Source organism: Zootoca vivipara, chromosome 7 (assembly GCF_963506605.1).
Source record: "Zootoca vivipara chromosome 7, rZooViv1.1, whole genome shotgun sequence".
Lineage (NCBI taxonomy): Eukaryota > Metazoa > Chordata > Lepidosauria > Squamata > Lacertidae > Zootoca > Zootoca vivipara.
In genome coordinates, this window is record NC_083282.1 from 36,601,996 (window position 1) to 36,619,159 (window position 17,164).

Below are 17,164 nucleotides of genomic sequence, written 5' to 3' on the forward strand. Positions count from 1 at the left end.
TATGTTTAAAACTATTCATCCTGGGGGACTTAATTCTGAATGAGACCTCAATTGTTTTATTTGATTATCTGTATCTTTGTTATTACTTTGTACTGTATCTTTAAACTCAGTTTCCTTGTTATTAGTAACACCTGGGGTTGGCTATATTTTTTTTTCCTAAAAATGTTGTTAGTAACAGTGACTATATATTCACATGAGCACTAATCCAGAGTATTTTCCATTCTCATGTATATTACATCTATTCAAGAAAAGATTGGGTATGTAACCTTTTTATGTTACAGTTTATAATTTCCACGCTATTGAAGTTGTTGTTATGCATGTGCAGGTCATCTTTTAAACATTTTATTTTCAGTTTATGAAAAAAAATCTTTACAATTGGCTGATGAAAAATTAAATGAAACAGTAGTTGCTATCTGGAAACACTGTTCAGCAGAGTTCAGAGTTGGACATAAGAATTGGACATTGCCGATTACAAAGCTTCACAGCTTGTTCTCCGCCGGGTAAAGTCTGGCACCGTGATTCATTCAGTACTCTCAGACTTTCAGAGACTTTAATTTGTTAATCTTTATGTTTTGAATTATTGCATAAAGTTTCACATTGTAATTGTTTTTGGCCATCGTGTTGCTTTAGATATTGCTGCTTTCTCAGACCTGAGCAGACAAGATTTGCCCATGTTGCGGTCAGGCCAGTGGCAGACCTTGGCACCCTGCATGATGCCAATGTTTGGCACCCCCTGCCTCTCGCGCTCCATTCCAAATCATAGTTGCAACGTCCCCTGCAGTGCCCTCGAGGCTGCATGCCCACTGCCTCCAAACAGTTCATGCTCTCCTAAATCTGCATCTCCTCCTGGTTTCTGTTGTCCCATGACACAGGATATCTGTGGACCTTTTGGCCCCTTCGTTTCATCTAGCCACACCACTCCCTCTTGACCTCATCCCTTTGAACTAATTGTTTACATCATTTATGGCAATCCCCTGTTGTTTTAAAAATAAACCTCACAAACCTCTGTATTTCAGTAGTTGCCTTTATATTTTGTCAACAGTAACTCAAGAGGCAACTTAATTGCTATCCCCTACACACTTGGAGCCAAAGAATCATAGAGTTGGAAGGGACCCCAATCGTCATCTAGTTCAACTCCCTGCAATGCAGGAATCTCAACTAAAGTATCCATGACTGATGGCCAGCCAACCTCTTCTTAAAAACCTCCAAGGAAGGAGAGCCCACAACCTCCCAAGGGTGTCCGTTCCGCTGTTGAACACCTCTTACTGTCAGAAAGTTCTTTCTGAAGTTTTGTCAGAATCTCCTTCCTTGTCATTTGTTACCCTCCAGAGCAGGAGGAAACACGCTTGTTCCATCATTCATCTGACAGCTGTTGAGATATTTGAGGATGGCTATCTTATCTCCTCTTGGTCTCCTCTTTTCTAGGCTAAGCATACCCAATTGCTGTTGAACTCATTGGAGCTTTCAGAATTGCCATCTCCCCCTCAGTCCTATGTAAATATAGACTTGGGCGCTATATAAATTCCAGCAAGAAAAATAAAACAATGATAACAAACCTGGAGCGTATCTAAATACAACAGCAGCTGCACATAGCCAAAACAGTGACCCATAATGGCCTATGCGCCTTAGGACCAAGCTATCTGAAAAACTGTATTCTATTGTAAGAGCCTGTCCCAGGCTTTGTGGTCTTCAGAGAAAGCCCCTTTCTCGGTCCTGCTACCCTCACAGGCACAGTTGGTGGGGACGCAAGAGAGGGCCTTCTCGGTAGCTGCTCCCAGAGTTTGGAACTCCCTCCCTGAAGAAGCTAAGCTGGCTCCCTCCTTGTTGTCCTTCAACTGCAGGTGAAGACCTTCCTGTTCCAACAAACTTTGGGGAATTTGACTACTTTTAATGAAAAGACTGGTACCCTGCTGTTTCTTACTATAATTTTTAGTAGATTTTATACAGATTTTATATATCATTTTAATTCTATTAATGTATAATTGATTTTAATGATCATTTTTTCTATGTTTTTAGTGATTCTTGTTTTCATCAATTAGCTTCTTTAAGTCCCATGGGGGGGGGGGAAGGTGGGATACAAATATAAATAATATACCTCCTCCATTAAGATTGAGACTGCAACCCTATATATGTTACCCATATGCAAGCTTCATTGAATACATTGGAATTTGTTGCCTTTAAATTCTTCAACTATTCTTGATCTAGTTTGATTATTGCAATCCCATACCCAATTTGATTTATTGGAAGGTCAGCAGTTTGAATCCCCACGACGGGGTGAGCTCCCGTTGCTCGGTCCCAACTCCTGCCAACCTAGCAGTTTGAAAGCACATCAAAGTGCAAGTAGATAAATAGGGACCGCTCCGGCGGGAAGGTAAACGGCGTTTCCGTGCGCTGCTCTAGTTTGGGTGTTCAGTTGCAGCAGAAGCGGCTTAGTCATGCTGGCCACATGACCCGGAAAAACTGTCTGCGGACAAAGAGCGGCTCCCTCGTCCTGTAAAGCAAGATGAGCGCCACAACCCCAGAGTTGTCTGTGACTGGACTTAACTGCCAGGGGACCTTTACCTTTACCTTTATGCCCATTGAACATAAAAAGCTTAACCTCTTAGCTTAACCTATGTAAGTTAACTGTGCACTGAATTCTAAATGAATTCCTGGACTTTAGCCTATCCTATCCTCCAGCACAATATTTGCACAAAATAGCTTCCAGTAGTGCTTTTCCCCCTAAAAAATTGTTTAGAGATACTCTCAATTTGACTCAAGAAACTCTCTCTCTCTCTCTCTCTCTCTCTCTCTCTCTCTCTCTCTCTCTCTCTCTCTCACACACACACACACACACACACACACACACAAAACCCACCACATTATGTAACATCATACCTTCTTATTTTATCTCTTGGCTCAACTGAGCCTAACAACTTCCCTCCCTCCCATCTGATGGTTTACAAAATTAAACTTTACATCTTTACATTTCACTTCGTTTCCTATCCTTGTTATATCATTACCTAAAATATTATATTGCTCAACCTGAATAGGTAGCAATTTCATCTTACAAATCTTCAGATATCCCCAAAACTACCATTTTATAGTTCAAATCAGGGGAAATAAATACATTAAATGGACAAAAGTACAAAGATTCACAAAGTTTTAGGGGTATGCATACCCCTGCACCCTCCCCGAAAAAAGCACTGGCTTCCAGGGAGGAGTACCTGTCTCAGACTCATCCTAGCTGCTATGCAAAATGAACAGCAAGTCACAGGCAGGATAGAAAACTTGAATCAGCATCTGTTTAGGACCCTGGGGTGTTCGTATCAGCTGTTGCTAGCTGGTATCCAAACATTGCAGTTTTGCTCATTGGCTGGAAACAGGGGAGGCTTCGCTTGTTTTTCTCTCTCTCCTCTCAGGAGAGGGATCCCAGTGGCTTACTTTTTCTTTCTTAAAAGGAAGCTCAGAGTTGGCGGTCCCGTCTCCAAGACACTGGGCTCTCCTCAGAAGAGCCTGCACCCCAAGTCTTTACTCTAACCTGTCTTCTCCAGGAGGAGGAGGGCTGGTAGGTGCTATTGCTTTAGGACTGGGTCCAAAGTGATGGGCTCCTGGGAGCCTGACCTGGTTGTCGACAGGTGTTGGCCTTGGCTGTGGTGAAGAAAAGGCATTGGTTTGCTTGTAGGAATGTGGGTGATCCCAACTCAAGATCAGAGGCTAATGGAATGCCCTGCCTTTGTTTCTATAATTAGAATATTTTGCAAGAAACATTTTGTTCTGTAATGAACTGGCAAAGAGTTTCATATGTTAAATGCACCAACACATCGGAATGAATCATTCATGCACTTTGTTCTCTGTTGGCCCCCGTCCCGACGCAGAGTTTAAATGTGCCAATAAATATAGTAAAATCAAAATTTCACATACAACTCTTGAATGTGGCCGATGAATTTTCCATACATTTTATTCTTTTCTGAAAGCACTGTTATTAACATAGTGGGTAACAGTGTGAAAACTGAATCAGCCGTTAGAAAATAGATGCGTCAACTTGATGGTTGGTCTGCAGTTACAAGTTAAAACCACAAGAGGGTATCCTTTTGACAGTTTACTGCAACATCTTATATCAGACAACTAGTAGCAACCAACCGATTATTTGTAGCTACCTTTCATTCCTAATCATGAATAGTGAATTTGCCAGAGTCAGGCTCCAGTCCACCATTTTAAATAGAACAAAAACAATGTAAGATTAACCATTTACTGGAACTACCAGCTTGTCATTCAGGAGGAATGAAAGTTTTCTGGGAGATTTAGGTAGAAATAGTTTGTAATTGTAAATATGAAATATCTTAACGAGTAAGGCAGAGATTTGGAAAGGTTTTTTTCTTTCTTGGCCTGCTATTGTCATTTTAGTGCAGAGTTCTCCAACCTTGGGTCTCTAGTTTCTGCAGGACTACAACATCCCATGGTCTAAAAATATTTGAGGCTGAATTAGCAGGTATTGCTCATTTTCACAGGGGCAGGGGCAGAAAAGGATCCAGCTCAGCAGAGATGAGTCTCCTTTCCATCCGCTCTGTTGTGTGCAGCTTTAAAAAGCCTGATTGAAAAAAAAAATTAACGCAGATGTTTCTTGGGGACATTGTGCCTGAAGTTCTTAGAGTATTGAACCAGATGAATGTTTGGCCTGAACTAATCTCATGTCTAGTGTTATTTAAAATAGTAATAATTCTGAGCGCTTTGATTTGCATTTGAAGAGAATTCTTATAAATGTTGGGATGGAAAGTTTTCAAACAAATGAAAACACAAATGAAAGATTCTATATAAGAAAGCAAATCCCTCTCCACCCCCTTCACTGTAGGAAGAATTACTCAACCAATCTTGGTTCTTCCTCTTTATGTGCGTGATGTAAAACAATATATGTATGTGAACTTTGCCCTCGTTTCTTACAGGAACATCAACCGAGAGGGCAGGTGTGGCTGCTCTAGCTGGATCAGAATCAAGTTTCCCTCGACACACAGCAGTCTGTTCTGACATAGGAAAGGTTTGAAAATGCTGCTCCAGTTTCTCCTTGTCCTCTGGGAGGCCTTGTCCCTGCAGGTCGTTCTGGTGTTTCTGGCTACATTTCTACTTCTTGCTGGTTACAAGACTCGCCCAAAGGATTTCCCCCCAGGGCCCATAGCTCTTCCCTTTCTGGGCAATGTGCTCAGTTTGGATTTGAAGAAGACTCATCTTTCAGTACAAAAGGTAAGGATGAAGGAAATGATCAGTTTGATGAACACTCAGCTGGCATGAAATAAATACAAAATTGCAGTAGAAGGGGGCAGGCTGAGATGCCCCCTGGTCTGGCATCCTGATTCTGAGAGTCGGCATCGAGATGTCTTGGAGAAGACCACAAATGGGGCATTTTCTGTTGTTTGTTAGAAGCACCTGGTATCCAGAGGTATATTGTTTCTAAAGTAAGTCAGTTGATGTATGCTTCTATTTTGTTAGCAGGTTCCTTTCACACCCTCTGCCTTTTTCCTCTCTGGCCAAGAAGGAAGTCCACAGCTATGAGCCAAATCTCTGCTTGGGCAGCATAGCGACCAGCTGGATATCTCTCAGCTCCTCAATCCAGCGGAAAGTTTGCTTTTCTCCAATTTCACCTTAGTCACAAATATACAGAATGATCAGATGCAGCTTTGTAGCTGCATTGTGTATGTGCAGGGGACTGTATGTGTGTGAGGGGGGTATCCCTTGCCCTTGCCACAAACTCATTTCCAGATTTCTGGTCAAAATTAAGAAAAATAATACTTTATTTTTGTTTTAAAAAAGAAGATAGAATCAGAGATAACAAACCTGTGCTTTAAGAATCAGAGATAACAAACCTGTGCTTTAAGAAGCTAACTTTCCAGTGCTATTTTGTTATTTTATTTTGTTATTTATTGTTATTATTTTGTTTCCAGTGCTATGGTTCTTAGATCAGAATGCCAGAGGTGTGCTTAGTTTCAATTAGAAACTGGGCCTTTAATGCTCCAGTGCCTCGGATCAGCTCTGTGAGGTGAGCTAGGTTGAGAGTTGGGTTGGCAAACTGTTTTGGTTTGGTTCTGTATTTTGCTATAAATAGCAGGATTATAAAATATTGCAGTTAAAGCAAGGCGGCTGCTTTTCCAGCTTTTTTTTAATAAAAAAAACATGATCTGTAATTGACACATATTTTTATCTTGTATACACACACACACACATGTTACATATTTGTTTCTTGATTTTTCACATGGGAGCTCAAGGTTTTGCACATTACCCTTCTGTTCTGTCTTTTATCTTTGCAACAACTCTGTATGGTAGGCTAGACTACCATAAAGAGCCCAGATTTCAGGAGGGCACCCCAGCCCAGGAAATCCTGTAGGCATCCCTGCTATTTCCGATGAATTTGATGGCGGTCAAAGTTTCCTCCTTCCATACAGGCATTCAATAAGCATCAAGCAGACAGATTAATACAGTCGTAGCTTGGTTGTTGAACGCCTTGTGACTCAAATGTTTTGGCTCCCAAACGCTGCAAACCTGGAATTGAGTGATCTGGTTTGTGAACGTTCTTTGGAACCTGAATGTCTGATGTGGCTTCTGCAGCTTCCGAATGAGTGCAGGAAGCTCCTGCAGCCAATCAGAAGCTGCACCTTGTTTTTTTTAACGTTTTCAGAAGTCGAACAGACTTCCGGAAAGGATTCCGTATGAGAACCAAGGTACTACTATATCAAGGATTACATACACTTTCTAACTTTCTCCCCCCCCTCTCCATTCAGCTTTCAGAAAAATATGGCAATGTCATGAGCCTTCAGTTTGGAAATGTGTGGTTTGTAGTTGTGAATGGATTGCACCTGGTGAAGGAGGTCCTTGTCCATCAGGGTGAAAACTTTGTCGATCGTCCAAATGTTCCTTTTGATGATGAAATCTTTAAGGGGCTTGGTGAGTTTCATTCAATATGGTCAACTGTTTAAACTCATAGAACCTTTTTAAGTCTGCCCTAATTGCACAAGCCCTTAGAATGTTTAGTAACATTATATTTTCACAACTGAGGATTAGATTTTTTTTTTGTATTTCCTGTTTCATTGCACCAAATGAAAGCAGTAGCATTAATGTGTGCCAGAGAAGCATACCCTCTCAACTGTTGAGCAGTAGCATTAATGTGTGCCAGAGAAGCATACCCTCTCAACTGTTGAGATTGACTGAGCTTACTATGCATTGGGTGGCAAGTCCAGATTTTTGCAGTTTTCTCTGCCATAATGCTTTTTTGAATATTGTATATTGTTTTAATAACATTTGCATTTCCATGCATACTTCCCTTAACAAATGACTTTTTGTGTCTTTTTTTTTAGTGGATAGCTTCATTTCAGTTCATTTATTCTTTAAAGAAGTGAGAGTTAGGTAGCATTGCATTACAAAGCAATCTAATAAAGAATAATATATTTGAAATTTGTATTGGGAGCCTTGTAAATGGATCCACATAACCTTCCCCCCCCCCTGCTATTCTACATTCTCCCTAAGTTTGTGGCATGCTGGTGGCCTGAAAGGAGCTGAAAACCAGTTCCTTTACTAAGTTACTTCCTTAGCAGAATGGTTGATCAGGCAATCAGTGGATTTTAGATGACCATGGTACATGCCTACTTATTTAGCCCAACTGCTGTGAATTTGTGACAAAGACATCAGAATGTCGGATTCAGCAGTTCAACCTCATACCTGCTCTGGGGTTGTACTTAGACCCTCATCAGGCATCATGCCCCTCCTGAGATAAAGGAGAAAGTGCAGTTGGGGAATAAGCATACTATCTCCACCTCCTGTGTCCCGCCAGCCTGCCCAAACCCACTGGCCCTCCATGGAGACCAAACTTCTGTGACAGAAAGTCAGTTGTAGTCATGTATATTCCCTCTGCATTTTATATCACTGCATGATCAGGGCTTCAAATGACACAGACAGCCTACAACAGTCTCCATTTGCCCTCCAACACAGTTTAGTCTTCAAGTAGACTTGAAGGGTTTAGTTTCTCCAAAAGCAGCTCTCAGTAGGTCCTGTGGTCACTCTCTGCCACTACCCCCTCCCTCCTAGGCACTGCCTTTTTGACAATGCCAGGAACTCTCCAACCACAAAGTCTGACCTTTAAACTTCCATGAAATGCATCAACACTACCAGGAAATCTCCAACCACAAGATCAACATTTCAACAGTTCAACATTTCCTTAGAAGAGCAGGTATCAGCTAAGGGGGTCATGCTGCTGAGTCTGACTGAGAGAGAAGCAATCATAGAATCATAGAGTTGGAAGAGACCACAAGGGCCATCCAGTCCAACCCCCTGCCAAGCAGAAAACACCATCAAAGCATTCTTGACATATGGCTGTCAAGCCTCCGCTTAAAGACCTCCAAAGAAGGAGACTCCACCACACTTCTTGGCAGCAAATTCCACTGCTGAACAGCTCTTACTATCAGGAAGTTCTTCCTAATGTTTAGGTGGAAGCTTCTTTCTTGTAGTTTGAATCCATTGCTCCATGTCCGCTTCTCTGGAGCAGCAGAAAACAACCTTTCACCCTCCTCTATATGACATCCTTTTATATATTTGAACATGGCTATCATATCATCCCTTAACCTTCTCTTCTCATGGCTTACCCCTACAACTGCACTTAACTACTTGCATATGTGGTCATGAGTGGGGTCGCTGGCATGGACTGGGGCATGGAAAGAGTGCTGGGGCACCTAATGCCTCATTAAAGCTGCTGAGTTAAGCATTCCCCGTGGCTTTGACTATAAAGGATGGAGAGGGCAGTGGGAATGGAAGCAGTGTCCTTTGAGATGTCCAGGTCCATGGATGTTCCATGTATTCAAATAGCAGAAGAGCCCTACAGATGAAATATGTTGGGGTTTTTTACATGTTCTCATTCTTCCCCCCTTTTTTCTTTTTTTTGGGGGGGGGGAATATGCTGTGCTTTTTCTCTATCAGTGTTCCCAAAACCTTTCGCAGGGTGAAATAAACTTAGTATTAAAATACTATACGAACACTAAAGCAAATGAAAAGCAACAATGAAACAGCTGCAGCAGATGCGCAAAGACAACTTTGCAGTCTCTTCAGTATGATATAAGCAGGCAAGCCAGATACCTTAGGGGAGAGAGGAGTTCTCTTTTATAATTAGAAGGTCTGTTAGCTCTCCTAACTTGCTATTTGCTATTTTTTAAAGTCATTTTTTGCTATAATTCTTCCTATTCAGGATTGATATTCTCTAATGGCCTTGGTTGGAAACAACAAAGACGGTTTGCCTTATCAACTCTCAGAAACTTTGGTTTGGGCAAAAGGTCTTTAGAAGAACGAATACAGGAGGAGAGCCGATACCTAACAGATGCAATTGAAGCTGAGAATGGTGAGGACCAGAGCCCATAAACCAGTGGCATCATCTGCGATATTAAAGCTGTCTGAATTCGGGGGGGGGGGACTGCTTTGCAGTGGTTTTGCTCCTACCTGTATGGTCATTTCCAGAGGATGATTATTAGGGAGTGCTGTTCAGCCCCATCTGGTTCAGTTTTATTCCCCCATGATGTTTAGCATCTACATGAAATTACTGAGTGGGGTCACCCTGAGCTTTGGAGTACATTGTCAGCAATATGCTGAAGACACATAGCTCTGCTTCTCCTTTACATCTGCAGGTGTGGCAGTGGGTGTGCTGTTTTGTTCTATTGTGCATCTCTTTTCTGCCTCTGATTAAGATGGTCCAGGCCATACTAGTTAGCCACTTCTACCGAAATGCCCCTTCCTAACCTCCTGCCTTGGCCAAATCTTGACTGATGATCTCACAGATGAGTGTCTAGAAAGTCGTATAAAACTCCAACACTGCACCTTCATGTTTAAGATACCTTCCACCTGTAGAATATTAGCTATGTCCTCCTGTTGTGGAATAATCCCTGCCTATTAAGAAATGTAAAGAAGGCATTTGTGCTCACTTGAAAGCACAATGTGCCTAATGTCTTATACATAACTCTATCCCACAGAGTCCTTAAATTACTGGATTTAACTTTTGTACTGAATGGTCTCCTCTGTTCAAAAATCCTACCCTAGCTATACCCAGCCACCCTCCCCACCATCTGCTCTTGTTATTTGGAAGCCATAAGCACTCTTATTTCTCTTCTACCATCTTTTTCTCCCTCCAGGGCAGCCATTTGACCCTCACTTTCAGATTAATAATGCTGTTTCAAATATCATTTGTTCTGTCACTTTTGGGAACCGCTTTGAATACCATGACAATCATTTCCAGAAGTTATTGAAATTGCTTGATGAGACGACGCACCTTCAAGGAAGTCGGGGTCAGGTAGGTCTTCTGTCAGATCTTGTGGGTAATGAAAACAGAAACACTCTGGCCCAGACAGACTCCCACATGCTGGTTGAATGTTTATTCACGTGCTGTGGGTGTTCATGTTACAATTTCTTTTTTCCACATTCTAGTCATCGAAACATCTCTTCCTATTCATATCCCTTTGCCATCTTGCCTCGACTTAGCATTGTCTCTTGGTTGGGATACCTTCAGTATTATAAAGCATTCATGAAAAATAAGAACCATGTGCTACAACACAATTTAGACTATTGAATTGGAAATCACATGTGTAACTGAATAAAAATCTCTGCATAGGAAAAAGTAGCACACACTATGAGAAGGCTAAAACCTTCTCTGCTAGCTTTCCGCAGGGAGGGAATTGGTTTTTTATTCCTTGTAGGGGACATTCAAGCATTGTTCCTGAATATTTAGAGAAATAATACTACGTAGATGGTACACAAAACTAGGTTTATTAATCATTTATTGTTGTTATTTAATAAGAGGGCTTTCCATACATATATGTGATGTTAGTGTTTGTTTCCTCAGCTGTACGATCTCTTTCCCACTCTCATGAAGCACCTGCCAGGGTCCCATCAGACTATTTTTAATAACTGGAAGCAGCTGAGATCCTTTGTGAGAGAAATCATTGAAAAACACAAAGAAGACTGGAATCCATCTGAACCCAGAGACTTCATTGATGCGTACCTAAATGAAATGGCCAAGGTAAGAGACGTAAAGGAAAACAAGTATATGGTTGTTTTTCTTTTTAAAAAGAATAATGATACTAGAAGAAGGCAGAGGTACAATCTAAAAGGCCAGAACTAGCTAAGTGGTTTGTGTAGGTAGCCTTTAGCGGCTGCCCATATTATTATTATTTCATATTATTTCTGCTGACTCTATGTTTCATTTGACAAACAGGTGAAGTATATGTGGGGAGGGGGTGCACGCGCGCAAGTGCATACATAAATCATTTCCCCACTAAATTTCACCACTTGTCTGTGATTTGTCAAAGCAGACAGTCAACATGACCCAAAGCATTGTTGTAGAGCAGGCATCCCCAAACTGCGGCCCTCCAGATGTTTTGGCCTACAACTCCCATGATCCCTAGCTAACAGGTCCAGTGGTTGGGGAAGATGGGAATTGTAGTCCAAAACATCTGGAGGGCCGAAGTTTGGGGGGTGCCTGTTGTAGAGGCATATCATGAGATGGCATTTTCTCAGTTGTCTGTCTGAATAAACTCTGTAGTCCAGACCAGAACTTTGACAAGACCAAACCCATACTTTATCCTAGCTTCAATAATCTTCTGGGTTCTGGATACTCTTCAGCAGGGGTCAGCAAACTTTTTCAGCCGTGGGGGGCCGGACTATATTTTAGGGGAAAAAATTGAACTAATTCCTATGCCCCACAAATAACCCAGATATGCTTTTTAAATAAAAGTACACATTCTACTCATGTAAAAACACCATGCAGGCCCCACAAATAACCCAGAGAGGCATTTTAAATAAAAGGACACATTCTACTCATGTAAAAACACACTGATTACTGAACCATCCGCGGTCCGGATTTAGAAAGCGATTGGGCTGCAACTTCAGGAATAGAGCTGAGGAATTCTATGGTGATCACTTGACAGGTGGTACTGAAACTGGGGTGGTGATGCTTTAAATGACAGGTTAACTCCCTGGTGCATTTTCTTTGCTTCAAGGGGGATGCTGCTCCCAGTTTCCATGAAGAAAACCTCCTACATTCTACACTGGATCTGTTTTTTGCTGGAACAGAAACAACTTCTACAACCCTGCGCTGGGCTTTGCTGTACATGGCAATATATCCAGAAATTCAGGGTAAAACTGTAGTTGGCTTATTTCCCTTTCATTACTTTGGGTTGTATTCAGTTAAGTCCTACCCACAGGAAACCCAATGTAATTAACAAACTCAGATATGTCTATACCCAGTGATTTTTTTCTGGGGGTACGGATACCCCTAAAGATTTTGTGAATCTAATGGGAGAAGAAAGTAAAAAAATAAAAGTTTAAGTTTCTTCTCCCACATAGTGAACCATCAGTTCCATCATCAGTTCCATTGAATAGCACGGTGAATCGTCAGTTCCATTGCTTCCACCGATGGCGGCCTATAAAATTGTGATTTTCTTGAGTCAAAATGAGAGTACATCTAAACATTTTTTAAGAAAAAAAGCCTACCCATCAGATGTGTAAAAAAGATAGATAAGTTATATGCTAAATAAAGCATAAACAGAAATTGCTGGAATACATATTGGGGGGGGGGGGAATTAACGAATAAATTAAGAGAGGTTTATGCTCTGGTTCGCCAGAAGCGGCTTAGTCATGCTGGCCACATGACCCGGAAGCTGTCTGCTGCGGACAAACGTCAGCTCCCTCGGCCAGTAAAGTGAGATGAGCGCCGCAACCCCAGAGTCGTCTGCAACTGGACCTAACGGTCAGGGGTACCTTCACCTTTACCTCATGACTATCAATGAAGTGCAGTAACAGAGAAACTAAAAGATTTGTAAAAAGGAAAAGGAAAAAAGAAATAATGTATTTATATTTAAAGAAAGTCAATTACTTGTTACAGAGTGGCAGGAATTATATTTATCCTTTGGGGGAGAATAACAGTTATTAAAATGATAAAAATATTGAAAAGCCAGTTTTTATTTCAACATTTACCAATTCAATTAACCATACATGGCTGAAAGCTGAAATTATGCATGGTGAGAAAGCAACAGGAAGAGTATAAAGTTCCAGTTTTAAAATTATTGTACAGTATGTCACAAACTGAAGACAGGAATGCCTGGCGTGCTCTGGTCCATGGGGTCACAAACAGTTGGACACGACTAAACAACAACAACATGTCACAAACTGAAAGGGGGGGGAAAGGTTGTAGAACCATGTTTGAATCATCATACTATATGCATATACCGGTATTTCTATGTTTGATATGTGGGAGATTTCACTACATGAAGCACTTGGGAAATAAAATTAGGTCTGGGTGAGAAAATGAATCTCAAGGCAATGCTGAAACTCTACCAGTGCAGCTGCTGTCTGCAACCCAAATAAAGGCGATTCCACAAATGGGACACAATTGCACAGAAGCAACTTTCCCTTGTCGCCACACAATGGGCACCCAGTGATGGGACAATGTGATGGGTCTCCACTGCAATTCTGCTGCTCTTGTATTAACGACAAATCTTCTTTTCTTTGTAGCAAGAGTCCAAGCAGAAATAGATTCTGTGATTGGCCAGTCTCGCCAGCCAGCGATGGATGACAGGGACAGCATGCCCTATACCAATGCAGTTGTTCATGAAGTTCAAAGAATAAGCAACATTATACCTTTGAATGTGCCCCGGATGACAACTAAGGACACTACACTGGCTGGGTTTCATGTGCCCAAGGTAAATGCTAAGAAGATACAGCTTTCTTATGTGCCTTTACTCTTCTATTAAGATGCAAGAACTTGAAGCCAAAGTTCTAAATGAGGGGTAGCTGATATTGTGCTGTCATCAGTTCCAACCAGCATGGCTAATGGGCAGGGATGATGAGAGTTGTGTCCCAGGTTGCATCACCCCCATGTCTACCTGCAGAGTGGCACCATACCATTAGGTTGCCATTGGTGGGAGAAAAACTGGTCTGTCAGTTGTAAATCTGGACCCTTCCCACTATGGTGTTCTGCTTTGCCCATCATTTCCCTCCTCTGCTGCTATGGAATTCTAGGCTTGTTTATGCTAGCCCTGGGGCAGATGGGAGAGTATTCTTGGGATACACCATGATCATAAAAGGATAGAGGGATTTGACCTAGATAAGCTTTCGTTTTGTTGAAACTCCTCTGCAAAACTGCAAAAAATAAAAAATCACCGTCTTAGTTTTAATGGATTGCTAGTCAGCCTGAAATGTGCTAAAATCTGGTGTTTCTAACTATAAATCTTAGTAGTCCAGCAGACATTGACTATACAGTATTTTTAGATGTATATTGGAAACTGTGTTTTTGTGGAATGTAGTTGGATAAATTACTTACTGTATTTTTCTCTCCATAAGACACACTTTTTTCCTCCTAAAAAGAAAGAGGAAATGTCTGTGCATCTTATGGAGCGAATGTGTGGTCCCTGGAGCCGAATTGCCCGGGGTGAAAGGCAGATCGTGCTTGTTTTTTGTTTTGTTTTTTAAGAAAGAGCTAAAGGCTAACAAGAGGGGAAGACAGTGTTGAAAGGAAGAGCTCAGCAGCTGATTGCAAGAGATTGGGGAGGGAGATAAGGGAGCTAGCTCCCTTCCCGCCCCACCCAGGCCCCTTGCTCAGGCCTCAATTGTTGTCTGCAGAGAGAGGCTGCTTGTTTCCCCAGCGACATGTGACTGGCTGATTAGATTATCTGTCTGGAAACTGTAGAAATGGGTCCCTTTCCTTTCCTAGAGAAGCTGTAGAACTGTGAGTTGAACCCCATAAAAACAGGATTTTTCCCTTTGCAAGGTAAACTCAACAACTTTGAGCTGATCTCAAAAATGGAGCTTTCCCCCTTTGCAAAAAAGATGCACAACTCTGAGCTGACCCCCCCCCCTGTGAGCTGACCCCCCCCCCATGGGGCTTTTCCCATTTGCAAAAAAAGCTGCACAACTTTGAGCTGATCCTCAACAAAATTGAGCTTTCCCCCTTTGCAAAAGAAGCTTCCTCAAATATTTAATGTGGGGGGAGGCACCTAGGCCTCTAGGAGTTGGCTGCTATGCCTAGAACATTACAAGAAAGCAAAAAAAATGTTCTTGTTTTCCTCCTCTAAAAAACTAGGTGCGTCCTATGGTCAGTTGTGTCCTAAGGAGCGAAAAATGCGGTAATAATGGAAAGCAAATCTCTCATTCAGAGCATATCTTTTCTGCACCAGAGAACAAAGTGTGAAGCTTACACAGATATATCACAGAAAGTTCATTGGCATTTTTAATCTAGCTGCTTCTTTGACAGGGAACCATAATGCTTGCCAGCTTGACCTCTGTGCTCTTTGACAAGGATGAGTGGGAAACACCCAATGAGTTTAATCCTGGCCATTTCCTGGAGAACGGTCAGTTCAAGAAAAAGGAAGCATTCTTGCCATTCTCCGCAGGTAAAAACGATGATGGACTCGTCATCAAAATTTCAACAGTTACTAAATGGTGGAGGCCTAGTAGCTGAGAGCCTGGTGTAGGACTAACTATATTGTAGATTGCAGAAGTTACCAAACTCTTTTGGGGCCAGTGGGCACATTTGACATATAAGAAAGCAATGTGGGCACCAGTCACAAAATGACTATGACTAAGTCGCTTATGGTGAACCAGAGCAGCACATGGAAACGCCGTTTACCTTCCCACTATATCTACTTGCACTTGATGTGCTTTCGAACTGCTAGGCTGGCAGGAGCTGGAACTGAGCAACGGGAGCTCACCCCGTCGTAGGGATTCGAACCACCGACCTTCTGATTGGCAAGCCCTAGGCTCTGTGGTTTAACCCACAACTTGGTAGTGTGAATGAGGTAGATTCAAATTAAAATATTTCTCTCCAACCCTTCATATGATAGAAATTTATGTACCTCAAATGTATGTATTCCAGATTCTAGAAAGCTGTGATCCCCATTTCCTTGAGTAGGAAATGGATAGGACCAGCTTCTTCATTTATTTTGCAACAACAGAATCCCTTTCACAGGTACAGTGGTACCTTGGTTGTTGAACTGCTTGGCTCCCGATCAAATCAGCTCCCAAACACCCAAAACCCGGAAGTAAGTGTTCCGGTTTGCAAACTTTTGTTGGAAAATGAACGTTCGACTCAGCTTCAGCAGCTTCCTCCAGCCAATCAAAAGCCCCACCTTGATTTTTGAATTGTTCCGGGAGTCGAAGAGACTCCTGGAATGGATTAAGTTCAACAGACAAGGTACCACAGTATTTGGCTTCCTGGTCTGCCAAGGTCATTGTAAACAAGCCACTGCCTCTACTGCTTTAGCAACAACGAGTTACAAATGGAAAGGTTACTGTAGCAAAAGCTCTCCACTAAAGCATTCTTTGTGTCCTTCTCTTCTAGGAAAGCGAGTTTGTCTTGGAGAGCAGTTGGCAAGGACCGAGCTCTTCATTTTCTTCACTGCCCTAATTCAGAAGTTCACTTTCCAGGCTCCAAAGAATGAGACATTAAGCCGTGAATTTAGGATGGGTCTGACGATGTCTCCCGTGCCATACAGGATATGTGCATTCTCTCGCTAAGGGAACTTATTTTATGGCATTGCCATTTCTTTAAAAAGTAGCAGTTTATGGTGCAGGAAGAGATCTATGCCACTTGGTGGCCCTCAAGAAGTGGCAAAGCGACTCCCCCATGTATAGCCTCAGTTTTCACAAACCCACGGTCGGATCAGTCCATGAATGAGCTTTTCCACTGCCCAACACCATCCCTGTGACGGGGTGAGCTCCCGTTGCTTGGTCCCAGCTCCTGCCAACCTAGCAGTTCGAAAGCATGTCAAAGTGCAAGTAGATAAACAGCGGGAAGGTAAACACCGTTTCCATGTGCTGCTCTGGTTTGCCAGAAGCGGCTTTGTCATGCTGGCCACATGACCTGGAAGCTATACGCCGGCTCCCTCGGCCAATAATGTGAGATGAGCGCGCAACCCCAGAGTCGGTCACGACTGGACCTAATGGTCAGGGGTCCCTTTACCTTTACCTAACTTCTTAGCCTGCATGGCTTGCTCAACTGACTATGTGCAGATGATGCATTAGCCACCTCTCCCAATGCTTCATGTTCTCCAAACAATGTCTAACATCAAAGAAGGTGAAGGTACCCAGCACTATCACATCCTTCAACAGATTAGGGTATTAAAGGTTGTTCTCAGCCATCAAAGAGCTGAACAAGACATAGAGGGGGGAA

General features: G+C 42.2%; 1 protein-coding gene across 3 annotated transcripts; it reads left to right on the forward strand.

Annotated features, from left to right (window-relative positions):
- Nucleotides 1–2,849: 2,849 nt before the first annotated feature.
- LOC118088457 (cytochrome P450 2J2) lies at nt 2,850–17,073 on the forward strand. Of its 3 annotated transcripts, none has more exons than XM_035122135.2 (10): nt 2,851–3,547; nt 4,923–5,217; nt 6,750–6,912; nt 9,200–9,349; nt 10,134–10,291; nt 10,841–11,017; nt 11,997–12,132; nt 13,510–13,697; nt 15,248–15,386; nt 16,334–17,073. In XM_035122135.2, exons 2-10 carry the CDS (start codon nt 5,023–5,025, stop codon nt 16,507–16,509), a joined length of 1,482 nt encoding a protein of 493 aa, XP_034978026.1. In that variant the 5' UTR covers nt 2,851–3,547; nt 4,923–5,022; the 3' UTR covers nt 16,510–17,073. The 3 variants fall into 3 exon arrangements, with proteins under 3 accessions (XP_034978025.1, XP_034978026.1, XP_034978028.1); XM_035122137.2 differs by lacking the exon at nt 2,851–3,547 and adding an exon at nt 5,464–6,010 and having other exon boundaries at nt 5,123–5,217; XM_035122134.2 differs by having other exon boundaries at nt 2,850–5,217.
- The last annotated feature ends 91 nt before the right edge of the window (nt 17,074–17,164 follow it).

Bases quoted from the DNA above. Each gene is read 5' to 3' on its own strand.
- LOC118088457 (XM_035122134.2), top strand. From the start codon at position 5,023: ATGCTGCTCCAGTTTCTCCTTGTCCTCTGGGAGGCCTTGTCCCTGCAG. The intron at 9,350-10,133 runs GTGAGGACCAGA...TTCTCCCTCCAG, and splicing joins TGCAATTGAAGCTGAGAATG to GGCAGCCATTTGACCCTCAC. The intron at 12,133-13,509 runs GTAAAACTGTAG...TTTTCTTTGTAG, and splicing joins AATATATCCAGAAATTCAGG to CAAGAGTCCAAGCAGAAATA.